A 22,039-nucleotide genomic window follows, 5' to 3' on the forward strand; every position below is an offset into this window, starting at 1 on the left:
CTGGGGCATGAGGTCATTTCCTGTGGCATCTCGGTGGAGCAGTGTCCCGACTCCACCTCTAGCAGGTCAACGGTGCAACATTAAAAAGGAGCAATAAGTCAGCTCCGCACAGGTTTGATAACCGCAGCCAGGTGGAGGTCGGGAACGTGTGGAGTTGACAAAGACACAGTAGGGCGGTCGGGGGCAGGGGGAAAAAAAACGACTTGTTCTGAAGCTTTTTGCTCTTTAAAATGGGTGCCAGACAGACACGTCTCGCTTCCCCTCCACCCCAACCCACCATCCCTCAAGACACCCCCAACTGCTCTCCAAAGAGAGAGGGACGGACACACACACACACACACACACACCACACACACACTAAAGTGCCTTGTCAAAAAGTGGCATTTTTTAGTAGAGGAAAGATAGTGTGATGCATTACAGAGGGAGGGCACCTTCCACACAAATTTAGCAGCCGCTCTTGCCCCCCCACCTCCCCACTACATCTGCCAGAGTTATGGGGGAGTAGACAGCCATGCATAACCTTATCAGGGAAGCCAACAAGAGGAGCGGACAAAGGGGTATGTTGTCCCAGGCCCCAGGGGCCCCAGAATTGGGTCTATTGAGGAAAGGGGGCCGGGGGGCGTGGGGTGCCCATTCAGATGATTTTGTCCCGGGCCCGGGTGAAGCCGTCAGCGCCCTTGCAAAATCTAATAGCTGGATTTTCTTCCTCCTCCTCTCTGGCTTTTGGAGAGAAGAAGCGCTGAGGCACTGTATCGCACCTACACCTTAGTGTTTTTACGAGCGCCCCAAAGCCAAATACACACAAAATCCCATTTGCAGCAGAGCACGGCAGCCTAGGAGTTGGCTTAGGAACAACAACTTACACATGCATGAGGAGGGGCATGCGGATGGAGATGCAGTTCAAAGCCAACGTTTTCTCCCCTCAAAGCATTTTAAGGGGCGTGCATTATGCGGCAAAGGCAACTCGAAAAGACAGTTTTGTGTCCAGTGCTTAGATACAGCACAGGTGCCGTGCACTGCATTTCCAAACTCAGACGCAGAGCTCGAAGTTAACTTTTTTCATCATCAGTCAAAATGGCTAGTAGATGTTAATCTTACAAGCTAAACGCTCTCACTAATAGGTCAAACTGGCTAGTAAGTTGGTCTTTTCTACCAGCCAATCTGATATTTCACCAGAATTTGGCCGGTTGGCTGGTGTTAATTTAGAGCCATGCTCAGAACACTTCCCTAGGCCTGCATAACCATAAGGTGAACTGTTTGATCAGCAGTGTTTCCCACAGAAATTTTGGAAACTATGGGGGCAGCCGGGGTTTATTTTTGTCCGGGGGGGGGGGGGGTCTTCTCACACGGGCCTTTTTTTTGGGGGGGGGGGGGGGGTATTCTTGCAGCGTAAATGCAAAACGGCAAAACAATGACTACAGTATGACATTGGCGCATGGAGAAACTGTAGGCCTGGGCCTATATTTCAGCCATTTATATTTTGAGAAATAAGGCTACATAAGATTTTTACCCATGACTTAATAGTAGTACATTGTCATTGTCAAAAAATGCAGTACAGTGAATAATTTCTGTTTACAACACAGTTTCATTCGTCCCTCATGCAGGGGTCTGGGAAACAATAATAAAACAAAATAGGAGCAGAGATAAGAATTTAAGAGCACTGTGAAATTGTTAACGCATTGACAAAAAGGGTCTTAGAGGGTAGGCTATGCCTTTTCCCCCACACATATCTGTAGGCGTACACATTCTACATGAGGGGTGCTGGTCACAGGGCCAGTTTTTTCCAAATTCCTCCCATTAAAAGGGCTGAACAACATATTACACATTTATGTCTATATTCACATTCATTACACATTAATTTTCTATATGCAGCCCGATGTCTCCTCTGCTGTGTCAATGAAGGTCTGTCACCAAACTCATTACAACTGTAAAACAAAGCCTAGGGAGTGTTAGTAAACTCATCCCAACTGTCCCTTCTCTGAAGGTTTTTTATATTGCTCCCAAACCCAAGTAAACTACAACAACTTGACTAGGCTTTTGATCCCTGTCTTTCAAGCACTTGTGGTTCTCTCTATAGCAGGGGTGCCCAACCTTTTTTTAACCAAGATCTACTTTTGAAGTTGATGGTCTGCCGTGATCTACCAAGTCAAATTCAAGGATGTCAGTATGAAAATTTAAGACCACCATTTATTAATCACCATTATTATGAACAAAATGTTTTCAGTAGGCTACTATGGCCGTATCTTTTCAGTATGTTTTTAAAGTGTGTTGAATAGCCTATCTTTACAAAGCAATGCAGCACTGATAGTATGCAGAGATAATTTCAGTCATACACAAGTCATAAACAACTGAAACAATTTTCAAAATGATAAACATTTGGTATATAAAAGGCACATAGGCCCTATTTCTAAAATATGATGAAGCCTTATCATGCCTTCAGTGGTATAGGCTACAAATTAAAAAGGGCTCAGAATTTCACCATTTGTTATGGGTAAATAGTAGGCTACTATGAGAGAGAGAGAGAGAGAGAGAGAGAGAGAGAGAGAGAGAGAGAGAGAGAGAGAGAGAGACAGAGAGAGAGAGAGAGAGAGAGAGAGAGAGAGAGAGAGAGAGAGAGAGAGAGATGAGAGAGAGAGAGAGAAATGAGAGAACTCATTGGATTGGTTAACACCCCTGTTGACTTCTATGAAGGTTTTTTTTTTCCAGCTCTCTGGGACAGTAGCACAGCACAGGCTTTCTATTGTGAGTTTGGCCAATCGTTTTGTCCACAACTGAAGCAAGAAACAGCGCAAATTGAAGTGAATTCCATACATGTCAACAACTAACATTTCCCTTACACGCGGCACGCGATGTAAACGCAGTTAGCGATGATGCATGCGACTAGCGATTTGGACGAAGATCCTCGCATATCGGCGTGTCATAACGCATCGTTGCGCACATGTTCTGTTACTCACCCGATGTTACACGTGTGCACACATGAATCAACTGTAATACCCTTACGGTCACTTCCTAATGCTTTCCTCTCATTCTGTGTTACCGTGGGACTACTTATCTAACCAATACAGAGTCTATAGGATGTATTTACTCCAGGAGGAAAATGCGAAGGAAATTCAAAATCGCAATTCAAATCGTTTTTAACAAAAACGGATATCGTTAAAAAAAAGTAAAAAAAAATTTTTTTTTTTTTTTTTACATTTTCGTAAACTATGGCGGCCAAATTTAAACTATGGCGGGCCGCCATAGTTTCCTCAATGTATGGGAAACACTGATCAGTGCGTTGTTTGGTACATTGTTACTATGACCACTATTATAAGCATCAATAACTATTAATAAATACCTAATAATCAACACTCATTTATCATCAATGTCTCTAACGCAGCGCAGACTAGCACCAGGGTTCTAGCTAGCGCAAAAGTGCGTGACGGCCCGTTACGCTATAATTTTGGACCGTGACGCTTATTTTGGACCGTTACGCTTATTTTCAATACAGCGTAACGGCATTTTGTCTGTATTATGTAGGCTACAGCCAGATCAATGCCACATCGCCCTTCTGCCAAACCTGACACATGTCATACTCACTGTATTTAAATGACAATATAGCACTCTACTACTACTACTACCAGCCTACTATTTTTATTTGTCGCGGGGTTTTGACGGCTTTTATTAATCTCTGTGACAAGCGTATGAAACAACAACAAATGCACGTGTAGCATCGCATCCTTGTTTCTCCAAAGCGTAGTTGCCAACCTGTTAGCAGTGTCAGCAGTAGTGCTGGGTTCGTTACTTGTTACCATACAAACAAATCAGGAGACATGGGGCGCTAAGCGCTGACATTGGGAGTTGACACTATTCGAAAGAGGACAAAGTAGGTGGGAGAAGACGTGACATCTCCGTAACGGTGAGAGGCACTTTTTTCTAAGCTTGCCGGTTGACATAGCGTGACTACAAAAAAAACCCCGCATTCGTAGCAAAAGGAGCGTCTTCTGTGGCTAGTTCTAGGCTAATTGCATGCGAAAGGCACCCGGCACCAGTCCTGTGGTTTTAGGACGCGCAAGCTGTACAATAGCGCGAGCTCGGAAAATGTGTCAAACTGCACTTGTCTCGGAATCGGATCACTCGGACATTGATATGCCCCATTATTAAATGCACACACGGTTCACAGTGCTCAACGTTTTCAAAACTAGTGCAACTGTGAGAAGGAGGGGACACCGCGACACACCTCTCTCTTCCTCTTAATAGATCTCTATTTGCGCGTATGCGCCCGAGAGAGGGAGTCATATTTACCTCTCCAATCGCAAAAGTTCACAGACAACGGTGTTTCGTTACCAACTTTTTAGTAGTAACTCGTTAGGCCTACACTACTTTTATCAGAAAAAAGTAGTTACATTACTGCAACCCAACACTGATAATTTACCTTTTAGGTACCCCTAGAATGGCCTATTTTTACCTTAAAATGTCAAAAACTCCGCACCTGTGAATGGGGGGAAACCCCCCTTCCGCACCAACCCCCCCTCTCGGTCGCTTCGCTCCCTCGACCGATACGCTATAATTTCATCCTAAGAAATGGCTTTTGGAAACACCCGCTCAAGATATTTTTTTTTTTTTATGATCCATACACATTTCCCCTTCCATACACTAGACTAGATACTGCTGTACAGAAGGATGCGAACCAAGATCTGAAAAATGAACTCGTAATACCCCAGAAGAAAGCCTGCTAAATGGGACGCGATAAGTAGCCAGCGAAATCCAGATGATGTCTGAAAGCAGATGATTGAAAAGCTACTTGTGCCTGTGACATAAGAGGTCTTTGCTTCAGACAGAACACACCCACACAGAAGGGACATCTTAGCATCCCAGACACATGCACAAAAAGGGACATCTTTTCTTTCCCTCCCCCCTTAAAGTATGACAACAAAAAAACATAAATCTTCAATGATGCGTGGCTATAAAAGCAGTAGTGCTTTAATTTAAAGCCAGACCGACAAGAGAAGACAAGCCGCACAGTACTTTAGATGTCCTTCTGCACTTCTTCCCTTTTTTATTCTCCTGCTGAAGGCATGTGGAGGAGGAAGAGGAGGAGGAGGAGGAGGAAGAGAAGGAGAAGAAAGCTTGGCTCTCTCTCTCCCCCTCTCTCCCCTGGCACAATGGCTGCGGCGGGGGAAGAAACAATGTAGCCATCTGGGGACGAGCCCCATAAATAATTTCCCATGACATAAAACTACATGGCGAGCAAGCAAGCAGTACAGCGGAGGCAGCAACGACATCGCGCAAAGGCAAAGGAGGGAAGATGCAGTGGCAGTGGCCCTACCTCATCAGCACCCTACAAAACTACATCAACAAACGCGCGCGCGCACACACACACACACACACACACACCCTCCAAAACTACAACAGCAGTGGCCCTACCTCAGCACCCTACACTACGCACGTGCGCACACACACACACTACACAACAGCAGTGCAACAGCACCCTACAAAACTACATCAACAAACGTGCGCGCACGCACGCACGCACACCCTCCAAAACTACAACAGCAGTGGCCCTACCTCATCAGCACCCTACAAAACTAAAACACACATACACACACGCACACGCACACGCACACGCACACGCTCTACTCTCATGCCCCTCAACAGTTGCAAGTCTTGTTCAAGTAACAAAACGAATCAATAAACGGCGGCTGAGTCATGTCGTGTGGACCTGTACTGGGTAGAAAACGGGCAGTGGAAAGCGGGAAAAGTGACCCGTCTACGCACAGCGTGGGAGCTTCTGATTGGTAGCTCACACACAGCCTTTCTACCAGAGACTGTGAACTTTCTACACCATGCAGGGGCAATACACAGAGCATAAATGAGTAAAACTATTGACGAAACAAAGCATGGATCAGTATAGGAGCACTGAAGGGGGAAAAAAACAGCTTTGGGGATCCCAAAATTGCCCGAGATCGCAGCGATCGATCGTTCAGAACAGACTGTGGAGAGACGCTCTGAATCACGCATGGCCTCCACACATCATATATTACAATTCTGCTTTGTAAGAGTGAGTGAGTGTGTCTGTGTGTGTGTGTGTGCGTCTGTGTGCGTGTGTGAGTGTGTCTGTGTGTGTGTGTGTGCGTCTGTGTGCGTGTGCGTGCGCGTGCTCGGTCGCTCATTACCGCGGAGGCATGGCTTTAAAAGCCTGAGAGAAATCTGGGCTGGTTGCGGGAGGTTTACAAGTTAATTGCATTAGTGGCTCTCTGTCTGACACATGGAAACAAGGGAGAGAGAAAGATTGCAGAGTAATAGTAGAAAGAGGGAGAGCGTAAAAGAGAAGACCAATAAAAGTGATGAGTCTGTGAAGGTATGTGTGTGTTCATTCGAGACACATGCCATATCGAAACAAATTTCTGAGAAATAGTGTCCTTTGCAATCAGCCTTGAGGGTTTTTTTATTACTCTATGGCTAGCATGAGCCTATTCTTCAACATTTAGAAAGTGTATTACATTATAACTCCAAGGACAGGACCTATCCCGCGATCAATGTGATAATACCTTGGGTCATATTAGTGACAGCCCACTCACAGCCGAAGACAGCTCATGACATCATATAATGGCTGACATATAACATACTGCATGAGTCATGCTTCCTGCAGTCTGAGATGACTCAGCAATATCAGCGACGACGACTCATCCCTTTTCTGCCTGACTGAGTATGTGAGGTAAATTGGGAATTTCTTTGAACAGGTCAAGCATAAATGTATGCATATAGAATGACGGATTTGCAACACTACAGTTCGTGACAACCACTAGAACAGATAGTAGAGACCTTTACTTCTGTGCAGGGCAAGGAAAAGTTAATATGCAAGTAATACATGACAATTAAGCTTATCCATATAACAGAAAGAGCAGCAACCTTTACTTTAAAGTCGAAATACAGTTTCATATTATATCCCCAAAGCCTAGCAAAATGGTCCCATTAAAATTACAAAGTTTTAATCAAATATATAAATCACTTCATTTGATAATGGGATCACAGACAACTAGGCCTATGAATTAGGCTAACTGGCCAAAACAAAAACTCAGGGCCCTGGCTGGTACATCCTTTGAAAGTTTTTTTTTTAAATCTGCTGTTCAAAGCAAACTAAGGATTGCTCCACAGCTGCCAGAGCAACACTGGTCCGCAACAAGGGACCAACTTCAGAGATTAAAGACGCTTCTTATCTTTAAGGACATTTGCGGCAAACTCAGATGACGTTTCTTCAGAAGTTGCCTCCAAACTGTTGGTTGGTGGAATCCCACAAGGTTTTTATTCTGGGTCTCGTTTTGATCTAATCTGTCATCATCACCATCATCTCCCCTATGGTCAAAGTCTTCAAAAAGCACATGCTCATATACCACTGACAAAAAAATTATAAATCTTAGATTTGTGTCTAATTGTGCTCGTCACAATGATCAGTGACATTCATATCGCCTTAGGTCAGTGGTGCCTCAACATTTCTGCGAGGACCTTTCTTTCAGTATTTTCACGAACACCACACACCGCCACCCCAATATTCCAAACAGCAATTACGGCAAGTGGAAATTATGTTCATCCGTATGGCATATTATTCAATTGTCAACTTAACACACACACACACACACAGCAGTCATATTTCAAGGATTCTTCACAAATGTCACTTCAGATGCAAAATAAGACACTGTCCTGAGACCGTCAACGGAGTAGCCAGTATAACCACAGTTGTTTCCATTAAACCTGCAGGCCAAGGAGGAGGGCCATGCTGTCTGACATCTTCCAGAATTTGGTAGGTTCCGAGACTCTAAAAAACAGCAGCTAGACTTCAAACCAGGACTTTAAAAAGAAAAAAAATGAGCACATTACATCAATTTTAGCTGCAGTAACACTGCCTCCCTGTGAGGTTCAGGATGGCTTTTAAAGATTTTACCGTTTGATGTTAAGCCGGCGAATGTCCTGGCCCTAGCCTATATTTCCAGTCCCACGAGCCCCCAATGTTTCAGAAACAGGGCTTTAATGCTCTCACAAGGGCTTTTATTGGTTTTAACCTACATCTAATTTGAAATGAAAGGGTAATGGAGGACTGGCATTCCACTGGTGCTTGTCCAAAACTATGGAATGTTTTTTATATAGGCCAACTGTTGAGATATGCTCGCAAGCTGCATGGGCTCTTACAACCAGACTCAAAACTGACTTTTATACACCTTATACCGCTGTGTTTTTAAGCAGTGATACTTCCCTTTCCCCATCTAAGTTTATAGCTGGGTGTTCATCAATACAACTTCTTTATATACCTTTACTTTTATCTCAGCCTTTTATGACTAATTACTCGTTGACTCGCCAAAACTGGAAATAAAATGTTTGACTCAAATTCATTTTTTTAAATGTTGTATGGAATTACATCAGCGGACGTCAAGAGCATTCACCATCGAACAGTGGTAGTATTTAACAGCTCCTGGCCTATTACACGTCTCACGTTGTGCAACACCAGTCGTTTAGTTCTGTTCGCAATAATCTCAGTCAGACGGCAACTGACATGGAGTGCGTGTGTGTGTGTAGCTTTTTTATTATTATTAAATATAGCAATGACTCAGTATTACATTTATTAATGACCAGCAAAAAAAAACAGCAGCTTGCCTTACAAACTAATCTAAATCAAATAGCAAAAGCAAAAGGGAACACTTCAGTTTCCCACCCTCTCCTGTTCGCTTATTTGATTTAACATTAGCCTCTTCAAAGATTTATACAGTGCATTGCCACAAGGGAAAGAAAATAAAAACCTCTCTCCTATCCTCACAAAGCAACAGAACTACCTCATCATGCAGTCCAGGCATGGAGGTGCCATTTCACCATGTGTACATGGTGTACAAGTACTACAGTTCTTTTTTCCTGTGTCTCTCTGTTACTTTCCTTTTCTTCCCATCTCAGCAGGGTCAAGGAAAAATGAAGACTGTGGACCTCTCAAACAGGAAGTGGTGTTTGAGGTGTGTGTGTGTGTGAGTGTGTGTGTGTGTGTGTGTGTGTGTGTGTGTGTGTGTGTGTGTGTGTGTGTGTGTGTGTGTGTGTGTGTGTGTGTGTGTGTGTGTGTGTGTGTGTGTGAGTGTGTGTGTGTGTGCACTACAACAGCAGCTCTGGTCAGGGTGCTACTTCAGAACAGAAGAGAAGAGAGCAGGAGAGCAGAGGGAGAGACCAGCTCAGAGCAAATAACCCACCAGCACAAAAGATCACCTGGCAGGGCAGGAAGGCAGGCTGGCTGCCCCTTTCCCCTGTGTGTGCGCGTGCGTGCGCGTGTGTGTGTGTGTGTGAGAGAGTGAGAGTGAGAGAGAGCGAGAGTGAGAGAGAGCGAGCGCGAGAGAGCGACTGACTCTTTCCTCTTTCCCCAGCCCAAGCGGGTGTGTGTGAGCGTGTGAGCGTGTGTGTGTGTGTGCGTGTGCGCGCGTGCGTGTGTGTGTGTGTGCGTGTGTGTGTTTTCTTCCTCTCCCCTTTTTCTACCTTTCCTCTCTTTGGTCTCTGGACTCTCCAAATAGCCACAGGACAGCCTGCTGTACAATACCCACTACCACTGCAATCTGAAAAAGAAAGGAACCACCTGAAGGATGCACTCAGGTCTCAGAATAGGCCATCTGTATTTTACTCACGTACACTTTGAATCGCCAAAATCTGGTTCGTCGGACCAACTGTGGCCACATTGTACCTAGACTGGTTTTTACCATGCAGTTGTATTCTTTTCATCGCCATCATGCCTAATTGAAAACTTTTGGCCCTGCCGTGGCTCAAACGGTAGGGCACTGCACAGTCACACCGGGGGGGTGGGGGGGGGATCTCTCTCTCTCTCTCTCTCTCTCTCTCTCTCTCTCTCTCTCTCTCTCTCTCTCTCTCTCTCTCTCTCTCTCTCTCTCTCTCTCTCTCTCTCTCTCTCTCTCTCTCTCTCTCTCTCTCTCTCTCTCTCTCTCTCTCTCTCTCTCTCTCTCTCTCTCTCTCTCTCTCTCTCTCTCTCTCTCTCTCTCTCTCTCTCTCTCTCTCTCTCTCTCTCTCTCTCTCGAAAAAAACGATAACTGGTGGGATGCGTGAACTTCTGATGACCCAGTAAATGCATTGTAGTACAATTGAAAGAGATGAGCTTCAAGTCTAGTCCAGTTGGACTCGGCATACAGTATATGTGCAAGCATGCTTGTCTGTATTTATCATTCATTGCACTTTGATGAAGGACTGAGCGTACAAAACGCTGTCGTTGAACGTTTGGAAGCATTGATCAGTTTATTAATTCTTCAGTAGTAATCAGGAGCAAATCCGTTCAAGAAAGATTGTTAATCATCATCATCATAATCATGTTTGTTATGGCGAAAAAACACACACAGACAGACAAACACACACACAGACACAGGCTTATGCAAGGATTCTACTGTAGATCAAAACAACCATGGGTGGGGAGCCTACAGTTTGATGTTCTGCAGCGTGGGCACAGACCAGAGCAGACCAGAGCAGAGCAGACAAGGGAGGGGACCGCACCGCACCAGACACAATCGCCCTCGCAGCACCACAGACACAGGCGGTACGAGTGAAACGTAGTCAGTATACGTGTGTGAGAGAGAGAGCGAGAGAGAGAGAGCGAGAGAGAGAGAGCGAGAGAGCGAGAGAGAGAGAGCGAGAGAGAGAGAGATAGAGAGCGAGAGCGTGCGCGTGAGAGAGAGAGAGAAAGTACGCCCCAAGACTGTCATTCCCTGCAGAGGGTCCAATCAATAAGGCCATTTTCACAGGCCTGATAGTGATCAGTGTGCCTTTAATAAACTCTCATCCATCTCCTCTAAAGCAGTGCCCAGAGAGAGAGAGAGAGAGAGAGAGAGAGAGAGAGAGAGAGAGAGAGAGAGAGAGAGAGAGCAAGAGAGAGAGAGTGTGCGAGAGAGAGAGAGAGAGAGACGGAGAGAGAGAGAGACGGAGAGAGAGAGAGAGAGAGAGAGAGAGAGAGAGAGAGAGAGAGAGAGAGAGAGAGAGAGAGAGAGAGAGAGAGAGAGAGAGAGAGAGAGAGAGAGAGAGACGAAGAGAGAGAGAGAGAGAGAGAGAGAGAGTGTGCGAGAGAGAGAATGTGTGCGAGAGAGAGTGAGAGAGAGAGAGAGAGAGAGAGCGAGAGAGCGAGAGCGTAGTGTGCGTGTTGCAGTTGCACCATGATGAAATGCTTAAAATGGCCGTCACACAAAAGCCTTGCGGGGCCACGAGCTCCTCTCGGGCTCTCAGGAGACAGCCAGTATAGGGGGCATTACCATGGATGCCGCATTACTCCACTCTGCCTGGCTGTGGCCGGCCGGCCCTTATTGAGGGCTATGAAGAGATGCCTTTTGATTGCTGCCATAAATAAGCTAGAGTGTGGATAGCTAGAGGAGAGAGGAAATACATAGAGAATATAGGATATAGATATAAATAAAACACATAGACAACACACGGATTAACGCCGCGTACTACTAGGCAGACTTGTACTTCTGTAGCAGTCGGGCACAATTGATTCACATGGGGTGTTGTTTGATGTTGGTACAAAAAAAAGGCCTTTATTCCCAAAGAGACCAAAAAGGTGTACATTCATCAACTGTTATGGCAGTAGTTGAATGCTACAGAATATAGCTATGCCGAATTTAAGTCACATAATTAAAATGGTCATCCATTTATTCACGCATCTTTTATTTTTTTATCAAATGTATTTATTTGCACATTTTGCAATTACATTCTCAAAGCCCTGTGGGTGGCTGTTGCGCCCCCGTTGAAAAACACTAGTTTAACTAAAAGGAGAGGTGTAAAATTTTTCAGAAATGGTACAGTATGGCTTTAACACTGTGAGCCCCTGCCTGCCTGCCTGCCACCGCTGTCCCTGCCACCCCACCCCACCCCACCGGCTGCCTGCAGCCCACAGATTCCCAGCCGGTGACAGCACAGTAGAGTCAATCTGACATTCCTGGGACAGCCCAGCATTTGAGTTTGTCTTGGTTCGCTTCCGGCACATTTACTCTGCTCTGCTCTCTTCCTGTCTCTCTCTCTTCCTGTCTCTCTCTCTTCATGTCTCTCTCTCTTCATGTCTCTCTCTCTCCTGTCCCTCTCTTTCTACCCCTGTCTGTCTCTTTCTCTCTTTCTCTCTTTCTCTCTCTCTCTCTCTCTCTCTCTCTCTCTCTCTCTCTCTCTCTCTCTCTCTCTCTCTCTCGCTCTCTCTCTTTCTCCCTCTCTCCCCCTCTCTCTCCCTATCCGTCTCTCCCTCTCTCTCTCCCTCCCTCTCCATCTCTCCCTCTCTCTCTCTCTCTCTCTCTCTCTCTACACCTCCCTCTCTTTCTCTACTAGCCTCCTCCCAAAGCTCCCCGTTCTCGAACCAGGCTGATAAAATGTGCATGGGAGTAAGCAGGGGTGTCGTTCGGGGGGGGTAAAGTGTGACAGTCACCGGGGCCCCGTGTATCCTGTGCACTTGCATCTGCTAGCGATGCTGGCTATGATTATGTACTTGATTGTAAGTTGCTTTGGTTATAAAGCATCTGCGTAATGTAATGTAATATGTAGGGAGCCCACACACAGTACGATTTAAGAACATATATGGTGCGGGGGGGTCCATTGGAGATGATTGTACACATGTACAAAATTTCCTGCTACACCCCTGGGAGTAAGGGAAGGGTGTGGAGCAGTGGGGAGGGCTTGGGTGGGAAGGAGCTTTGCACCTCCTGACAGAGATGTTGCTGTGGATACTGCAACAAGTGCGAGTCAGCATACGACTACCACTCAGCAGATCCATGATGCTTTGCCAGATGGAATCCCAAGAAGCAGCAGATTACCGTCACAAACACACCCACCCACGAGGCATGGGAGGACTATGTCATGGATGGAAATGAATTGCTGAGTCTCGTTTATTTCCACCAGCTTCAACAGCCCTCCTGACACACACACACACACACACACACGCACACACGCACACACGCACACACGCACACACGCACACACGCACACACACACACACACACACACACACACACACACACACACACACACACACACACACACACACACACACGACTCTCCTTCATGCTTGATTCTTTCCCTGCCTCCCTCAGTCCCACAGCACACATGGCCTACAGCTGCCATCGCCGTCTCGTTCTGTGCCCTGGTGAAGGCAGGACAAATTCGGCCTGAAAATGCCCCCGTTCTTTTTTTAACAGGTGTACGGCTTAATGCTGACTGACACCAGTCCGTGACGACACTAGAAATGCTACAGACACACAAGGCACTACAGCAGCACTGCCGACCTGCAGCTGCCATTTCCTTGAGCATCAAGCCACACATGAAGGTCTCTACTGGAGCACACCACACCACAGCAAAATACTGTACAGCCCTGCAGCAACAGCATCGGCAGTTAGCCCAACTGGGAAACTCCAACTCCCATTGTCATTTTGACACAGCACACAAGTAAAAACTGCACACAACGAAATTGCATTTATGCCTAACCTGTGCAAGGGGGCAGCCGCCAATGGCACCCCTAAGGGAACAGAGCGGAGGGACGACAACATGCTCAGGGTGCCTCAGTCATGGAGGAGGATAGGGGAGAGCAATGGTTAATTAATGCCCCCATCAACCTGGCAGGTCAGGAGTGGAACCAGCAACCTTTGGGCTACAAGTCTGACACCCTGACCGTCCGCTTACCCATGACATGACCCATAACAACAAGCTGTTTGCTAACAAATGTGACACGATTCCTCTTAAGCATGCTGGAGTGTGCGAGCGTGCTGTCCACACCTACTATATTAGCCCACAAGTACATGCCAATTCATCAGCAATGGCTCGCGATCCACTTGCCAAATCTAGCCATTTGTAATATCAGGCCATGCTCATACTTGGGCCCGTATGGCTACCACCTAACAGATGCTTCAAAATCACCTATGAATTTCCATCAGGTCTTTTTGTCTTCTTTAAAAAATAAGAGTTTGACTCATTCAATGACAGTCCATATTAACTGGCTCTAAAAATGTTTTTAAAAAATCAGATGCTGTGTTCATATTTAAAGGACCAGTTTGGTCAATTTCAACATGCAGTTGTAATGCTCACACTACCCTGGACTTGTCAGTACCTGAGGTTTTTTTCCCCTTCTTCTTCAGCCTTTTCCGAGATCTTGGTCATTGTAATGGGGGCAGCTCTTTGTTTACATTTCATAAAAACATTTTTATTTATTCCCAAAAACATCAGAATGGTTATACAACATCAGCAGACAACTAGCAAACAGCGGTATCTAATGGGAAAATATTTGGAGTAGACCTATGTTCATTTTTTTAAAAATGTAAACAAACGCTGCCCCCATTAGAATAGCTCATATCTCGGAAAGGGCTTAGCCGAAAAATGTGGCATCACCGGGTACTGACAAGTCCAGGGTAGAGTGAGCAATACAACAGCACATTGAAATTGACCAAACTGGTCCTTTAAGCCCACAGGGCTACTAGCTAACAGATGAATAAAGAGAGAACATGAGATCTATCGTTATATATATTTTTTAAACCAGGATATGTATAAGAGTTTGTCTCATTCAATGAGAGCCCATATCAGCAGGCTTTTAAATAATGAATGGCCAACAAGACAGTGAGGGATTGGATGCCGCACTTCCCTGCTGGACGGAGGTTAAAAGTGCACTGTGTAGGATGATCGCCAGAGTAGGCATTACAACTATGCTGCGCATTGAAACTGTGTCGTCTATTGGAAAATTTGATGCTTTCATGAAGATTTACTAAGTAATAAACTAATATTTACTAGTATGACCAAAGTACAATAAGTTTTGCGGCTTCATTTCTGGAAATTCAAAATGGCGTACATGGGGTAGCTCCCCTTTTCATGTATGAAAAATGCCATTTTCCCAGTCACAATGAATGAATTTGAAGGCGGTGTTAAGCATTCACCAAAAAAAGGTTATATTTGTGAATGTGCAGCATGAATTCTGGAAATAAACTACTAAAAATGTTACACAGCGCACCTTTAAATAATTGATCGCCAAGAAGACAGTGAGGGATTGAATGCTGCACCATCCTGCATGATGGGGGTTAAAACCTTGTATTAATTTGTCTCCTGCAGCACACTTTAGGACACTATAATGAGATTTAACAAGAGATGGGAGGGAAAGGGGCGGATGAAAATAGAAGACCTAAAAGCAATGTCCAATGCACACAGTCTGGGATATAGCAGCTTTGTCACGTTCAAGCACACACAGGCTTTTCCTTTTAAGCCCAGGAATGATTGTGACTCAAGTGAAAAAACATCCATTTTAAATACGATTTCTGAGTATAAAATCTGCTTATTTTGGTTCATCAACCACAACAAAGACTTCAAGGTGTCAAGCAGAAAATAAATCAAACTGTAAAAGAAAACAAAAACTCAGCTTGCTTTGAAAGTTCTTGGGCAGCCTTGATATAAAGGTTAGGGAGTTGACTAGATCAGAGGGTTGCAGGTTCCGTACCCCAGCCTTAACAATCCCTTCCACCCTCTATGGCTGAAAAACCCTTGAGCAAAGTACCCAACGCTGCATTGCTCAAGGTACTGTAATATATTCTATAGTTGCTTTGGATAAAAGTGTCAGCCAAGTGCAATGTAATGCTTGATATTTCCACCAACTCCATAACACAATATTGAGACAAGTGAGTAACTGATGCGAAACCCAATCCACCACAATAACACCCCCTTTTCCTCTCCATCCTCAATGGATGACGTACCTTGCTTGCGGACATCCTCCACAGCGGCGGTGAGCTCGTCTTTCAGGAACTGGCTCTCCTTGGCGATCTTGTCACCTTTCTCCAGGAAGTTCTGCGTGGCGGTCTCCACGGACGCGGCCAGCACGTGGGCCTTCTTGGAGCGGCCCTTCTTCTTGTTGGAGGGCCCCTTGTTGCTGGAGTTCACCAGGGTGGTGACCTGAAGGTGCAGAGGAAAGGATTCATTTAATACATTCATTTTAGTGACGTTTCGGGCCGAAATGGCCCTTCCTCAGACTAGAAAATTGTGACCTGAAGGCCAGGCAAGTCAAATGTATTTTTGTATCTTTCTGCTCATATATGGACTATGGAGACACGAGAGTTCAGCGCAGAATGACTAGTTCTCTATAGTATAGGAAGTTCAAGGTGGTGACCTGAGGAAGTACAGATGAATGGATGATCAGCACACCAATGGGCTCACATTAATACATTTATTTTATTGTGACTTTTTGGGCCAAGCTCACCCTGCTTGAACCTAAAAATTACCAGTCCATCACGGTTACTTGTCCTGTCTTTCACTTTGTCAGTCTGTAAAATATCAGTCCTGTGTATGTCTATGTCTTGGCATGGTATAGAGAGAGAAACGTTATTTACATTTTCCTTGTATGACTTGTGTGCATATGAAGAAAGTGACAAATAAAAGCTGACTTGACTTGAAAATTGTGACCTGATGGACATTCAAGTCAGATGTGCATTTTTGGGTAATCTTCATATATAGACTGGGGAAATTTTTAATTGCCATTTGATGGATGGACAAGGTAAATGGATTTATGCACCTTTCTCCCATCATATAAAAACAGAGATTTTTTTTTTCCCCGTCACAAAAAGTTCAGTACTGAATGAATAGTTTCCTATAGCATCAGGACTGAAGAGAATGCAACAAAGAATGCAATACAGAGTTCTGTGTAGCAGAGGGGAGAACAGCAGCAACACAGAAGATAAATCAATCTCACAGCTTCACAGTCCAAAGTGTATGCTGATATAATTCTGTATAGGATGCATAGGGACAGACATGAGTTTATGAATGAGTGCTGGGGCTACTGCACTGCACTGCATTGCATTGCAGTACAGAACACAAACCCCAATAGTCACAGCAGTTCATATTTTTTAGTGAGTGAGAGTCAAGTATGCTGTGGATTGATGGTCTTTTAAAAGCAACCATCTGGCCATGGTCTGTCTGCCCACTCAAATAACACCTGAATTAACAGCAACACTCACTCAGTATGCAGAGCGTCGGTGGATTTTTTTTTACAAGATCCCTGAATGTCAATCTAGGTAGGTTGCTTCTTAATAAAACAAAAATGTTATTATCGTTATTGGTTAATGTGAGGCAGGGGCCTATACACAAGCACGCACAAACAAGCGCGCGCACACACGCATGCACACACACACACACCCTGAGGGGAAGTGGTGAATGGTATTAAACACAGATACAAGTTAATGATCATGCTGCGAGCAAGCAATATGAAAACCAGAAACACAACATACATCTTGTTGATGCCCAACATGGCATTTCACGTTCTCCGTCTCCCACTCCATATGAATATATTACTTAAAAGCTAATACATTTATAAATAAAGATGTCTTGGTCTTTTTTATTGCCATATCATTTTTGCATGAGGAGAGGAAGTAGCTTAGGGGATTTCAGTTGTCAGAAGAGTGAGACACTTGGTATTATGGCGCATTAGCTTCATGTCTACTTTAAAAGAGTATTTAAACGCCATTACCAACAGTGATGACCCAAAGACAAGTTGGAGCACTAAAACGCTAGGCCCGCATTCATTGACTGTGCCAAGTACAAGTCATTTCTCTTGTTTTCTTTCCATTTTTTTTATGAAACCAAATGAATGCATTTTCACCAAAATGGTTCTCAAAATCTCTGACTGCTGTGTCAAGCAAAAAAGAGCAGTTTTTAAATAGTTCATGATCCCCTAAAAATGTTTTTTTAAAAAACCATTTCAAAGAAATAGCATGTTTTTTTTTTTCCTTTACAGTCAGAAACATTTCAGGTGATCATCAGAGATTAGATGGGCTGAAATTCAGGTCAGTGCTCTCATCCCCAACTCCCAGGTGCTCTGTTCAGGTCCTGCACTCCTCTTTCTCTCATCAGAGCAGAAGCCAAACACTTTTTTTGTCTTTTTCGACCTCGACAGGACAGTGTGAGAGGTGGACGGGAAGCGAATTGGAAGAGAGATGGGGAGGGGTCGGCAAAGGACCCGGGCCGGGAATCGAACCCGGGTCAGCCGCATGGCAGGCGAGTGCCCTACCGGTTGGCCAAGGCAGGGCCATGAAGCCCACCCCTTTCCAGTTTAGGAGAAGCAGAACACAGGCCTGCCCTGCCATGCTTCACATGTCCTGAAGACACAAGGCAGGGGAGCATTTCTCGAAGCTGTAATTGCTAACCCCAGAGTTACTGTACCTCAGCACTGAAGTGAAGGGGAAAAAATGGTGCATCTAACACGCTTAAAAGAGAGCTTGGCTCTCTACTTTGCAGGGAAAAAACTGCAAACAAACTGGTAGCAAAATTTCTGAGTTTTGCTACCCTGGGGTTCTCATTTATGTTTAACATGCCGATTTTATTCCAGTTTCAATTCAGCTGATGCCCTGTATATGTGCAATGGTCATGATTTAGTATACACATTAAGCTTAATGATATTTAAAAAATACTTCAAAGCTTCATATGTCCTATTTGTTGGTAGTTTTTAAATCAACTCATCACCCATCACGCCCCAATAGCATCAGCATTTTTTGGAAACATCAAAAAGCTATCTAGTAAGTATCTAGCCTGTTAGCCTGACTGTGCATGATGAAATTCAAGCTTTAAAGCTTGTAAAATACAGTTAAAAAGGAAATGTGGAAAAATATGAATAAATATAAGTACAGTACATGAAATCCAAAAGGACAAGAGCATACACACACACGCACAGATAATCGAGATGGCCAGAAGGCGGTGTTCCACGGGTCTTCTTTGCCAAGTAAAAGCAGTTCAAGGAACTACATTATAAGTGTGGCCCAAAGACAATGTGCAAGCCAAGCATTTCTGTGCCAAGGTTAGAGTGAGAAAAAAAAACAAAGCTTTAAAAAAAATGTAATAAATAAATAATAGGCTGGTAATAATAACGACTATACAGGTACACCTGCAACCCATCCCCAAGCTGGAAGAAGTGAAGAGGGAGTCAGATATATCATGAGGGCAACTTTTCACCAAGCTCAGTGTTTTGGTAATGAAGGTGTGAGCGGGGGTGTTAGCCAGTATAGGAGACATGTGACTATCATCATCAGGCGAGGTGATGAATCATTAGGCCATACAGTGCTCTGAAAATTCCCTTCAATGATGCATGTTTTGTTTTTTGATTATTATTTTTTTAAGGCAAGATGGCAGGTGTTTCTTGTGTAGGTAGGCCTAAGCCTTAACAATGAAGTGCTGGGGATAGGGAAACGCTGGAGGTGCAGCCTCTTCAGTTCTCACCTGTGTGACCAGGGGCTCCAGCAAGCGCTCCACAGCCAGAGTCCGGATCTCCAGGCTCTTCGGGTCCCACTTGAAGTTGATGTTGGGAGTGCTAATAGTACTCATGTTTGTGGACTTGTCTGCAGAGAAGAGAAGAGAAGAGAAGAGAAGAGAAGAGAAGAGAAGAGAAGAGAAGAGAAGAGAAGAGAAGAGAAAAGAAAAGAGGGGGGCAGAAAATAAGATCAATAGGACAGTGAAAAAAATGGCAAAAACTGTCCAGCATAACGGGCAGAGAGCCGTAACAATGAGAAAGGGGACAAAAGAGACGCCTAAAGCATCTGCCCATGTTCTTCTAATGTGGCACAGTACATTAAGCACAGGGCCTGCAGGCATGAGGAATATCATACATACACGAGGCACTGATCTGTGGCCTCCCCGTGGCACTTTATCACATGGGACTAACTGACTTTAGCAACCCTCTCACTGGAGGTCCTATAATAGGCTGGCGGGGGAAAAGAGAAGTGCACAATGTGGGTCGGGCACATCATAATCCAAGCACCACAAATAAAACAGCCACGCACCGGCCACAAAGGAGTTTGTTTATGTCACATAGAAGGCTGACGGGCCTTAGCGACGCAGCCATCACGGCGTGGCCCACTTTTCGATTTCCTATTCATGCATCTGAGTGGCGCTTTATTGACTATGGTGCATTTGAGGGGAATGATTGGGATTACCGGAGGGCGGTAATGCATTTAGGCCACTAGACCAAGGTAACAAGTCGGTCATAAATGCGAAAGGGGGGCAGGGTAAAAGCACTGCATGATAAAAAAGGATTGTGTCATCCACACCTGAAGCTGAGGGCGCGTTTATGGTGACGCACTATGTCTTAACTCAGGGTTTCCCAAACTGGGGTGCGTGCACCCCTGGGGGTGCGCGGCCTGCCATAAGGGGGTGCGCGAGCTGAATTGAGCAATGGCGGATATGTGTGTTTTTATACAACATTAATGAAAATGAAGTAGTTTTTAACTGTATGGTGAACTGTATGCTTGAAGAAACATAAAGTCTACAGTATTGGAAATGAGGATTCCTAAATGACTCTGCATAATGTGCAGTGAAGGCATATCTGAGCGGCCATCAAGACATCAAAACATTGTTTAGGGGGTGCGCAAACCATATTGAAATGTACAAGGGGGTGCGCAAGGAAAAAAGTTTGGGAACCACTGTCTTAACTCATCATGCGTCAAGAAGCATTATTTCCATGTATTGAGAGCACAACACTTAGAACTCTTTACAATTTATTGTGGGGCAGTTAACTCGTCTTCATAATGTATGGTTCCTAAACAGCTGATGTCGCGTGTTTTAAGCATTACTACTTCCGACGCAAAAGGGCGGAGGCCTTCCAAATGTCCAGGTAAAGTACGCACGGAGCAGGAAACACACACGGCACGGGCCAATGTAGGTTTCTACCATCCACGTATCTCAGTCATGTCCAACACTCGTGTGTGTAAACAGAACAGACGACGTTACATGAGCCAAAACTCCGTATCAATAAAGCTTATTATGAAGTGGTTGGGAAAGAGTCGCGCGAAGTTAGGCAGGGAGAGACTAGCCACTTGCTAATTTAGCCATAGGCTCAACTCTGTGAACCCAAGCCGACTGTTACGAACCCATAATCACAAAACAACCATCAAACTTTCTTAATATATCAATAGATTGAAGTTACAGACAATAAGCTCCGCAACTCGAGATGAAGTGATTTGTATGTCAAAAAATCACTTCCTTAAAACATTCAGCCAAGTCATTCGCATCAGCGACTCTTCCCAGTATCGCTACAATGCGAGGCATCCCAAACATCCCTGTCCGAAGTATGGAAACAAGCTAATGCTAGCTTGAACCGCTACATCGGTGAAGCTAGGTTGCCAAACTTCTTCGATTCATTTAAAATTACGCCATCAAAGCCTTGGACAAATGTACAAGCGACTATACAAACCACTGCCTATCATTCAATGACTTGTTCAGGTTGGTACGATATCTTAAAAAGTAGGCCAGTAACTTACCAAAACAAGAGTATCCACTTGGGAAGTTGGTTGTAAATTAGCGTTTCAAAATGGTGGAATTGAGTCCCAAGAATTCAATGGTTTAGTTTGAAGTTGGAAAATACCCTGCGTAAGCCCTCGAGCTTCAGCTGTGGGGGAAAAAAGTCAAATGTTAGGACCGAACTTAGTCTAACCGTTGTAAGAAAGTTGAATCCTAATTCAAAAGAAACCCGAATTACCGTGATAAGTGCGCTGTAACTTCGTTCGCTACAAGTTTCACCCTCTCTTTGGTTTTCTATGGAAGGAGGGTCACAACTTCCTGGAATGGCGGATAAGCGGTTGACACAGGCCAATGTAATTCCCAGTGCGCTTGCAGGTGAGTGGTTAGGGCGTGGCGCGCCCACTGAAACCATGATGTAAACTTTTTTTGAAAACAGATGACCAGATATTCGCCCACTTAAAGGCCCAGTGAGTAAAACATTTATTGGTGTTCATCCTCAAACGTTGTGTTGCCCACTCAGGACGTGTCCTTTTAAGGACATAGGGCCTATTATCCATCACCTCCACATAACTAGACGGGCATTCTTTGCTTTGAAGGCATAAATCATAGGCCTACTAACAGGGGTCCAGTCCAGCATGCATTATTTATTATGTCATCTGGAACTACTTTACCAAATCAGGGACAACATTATTTGTAAAGTGGTTATGTTGAAAACCACTCAAATTAAGTGAAATTGAATCACAGTTCCAAATTCCTCCCCTTTTCTGGCTATAATAAACTCACACACAAAAATAGATCCAAATATATCCAAGGTTCT

The 22,039-nt window shown here is 44.6% G+C and overlaps 1 protein-coding gene across 1 annotated transcript in view; it reads right to left on the bottom strand.

Moving 5' to 3' along the window:
• Positions 1-21,577, bottom strand: part of ctnna1 (catenin (cadherin-associated protein), alpha 1) — a 214,479-nt gene extending 192,902 nt beyond the window's left edge. The window contains exons 1-4 of the mRNA XM_063189431.1: positions 21,461-21,577; positions 21,243-21,370; positions 19,207-19,325; positions 15,702-15,897 (exon numbers count right to left, since the gene is read on the bottom strand). Coding sequence (XP_063045501.1) covers positions 15,702-15,897; positions 19,207-19,311 — 301 coding nt within the window. The 5' untranslated portion in view covers positions 19,312-19,325; positions 21,243-21,370; positions 21,461-21,577. The remainder of the gene's footprint in view (positions 1-15,701; positions 15,898-19,206; positions 19,326-21,242; positions 21,371-21,460) is intronic.
• Positions 21,578-22,039: the final 462 nt, after the last annotated feature.

Source organism: Engraulis encrasicolus, chromosome 23 (assembly GCF_034702125.1).
Source record: "Engraulis encrasicolus isolate BLACKSEA-1 chromosome 23, IST_EnEncr_1.0, whole genome shotgun sequence".
Taxonomy (NCBI): Eukaryota; Metazoa; Chordata; class Actinopteri; order Clupeiformes; family Engraulidae; genus Engraulis; species Engraulis encrasicolus.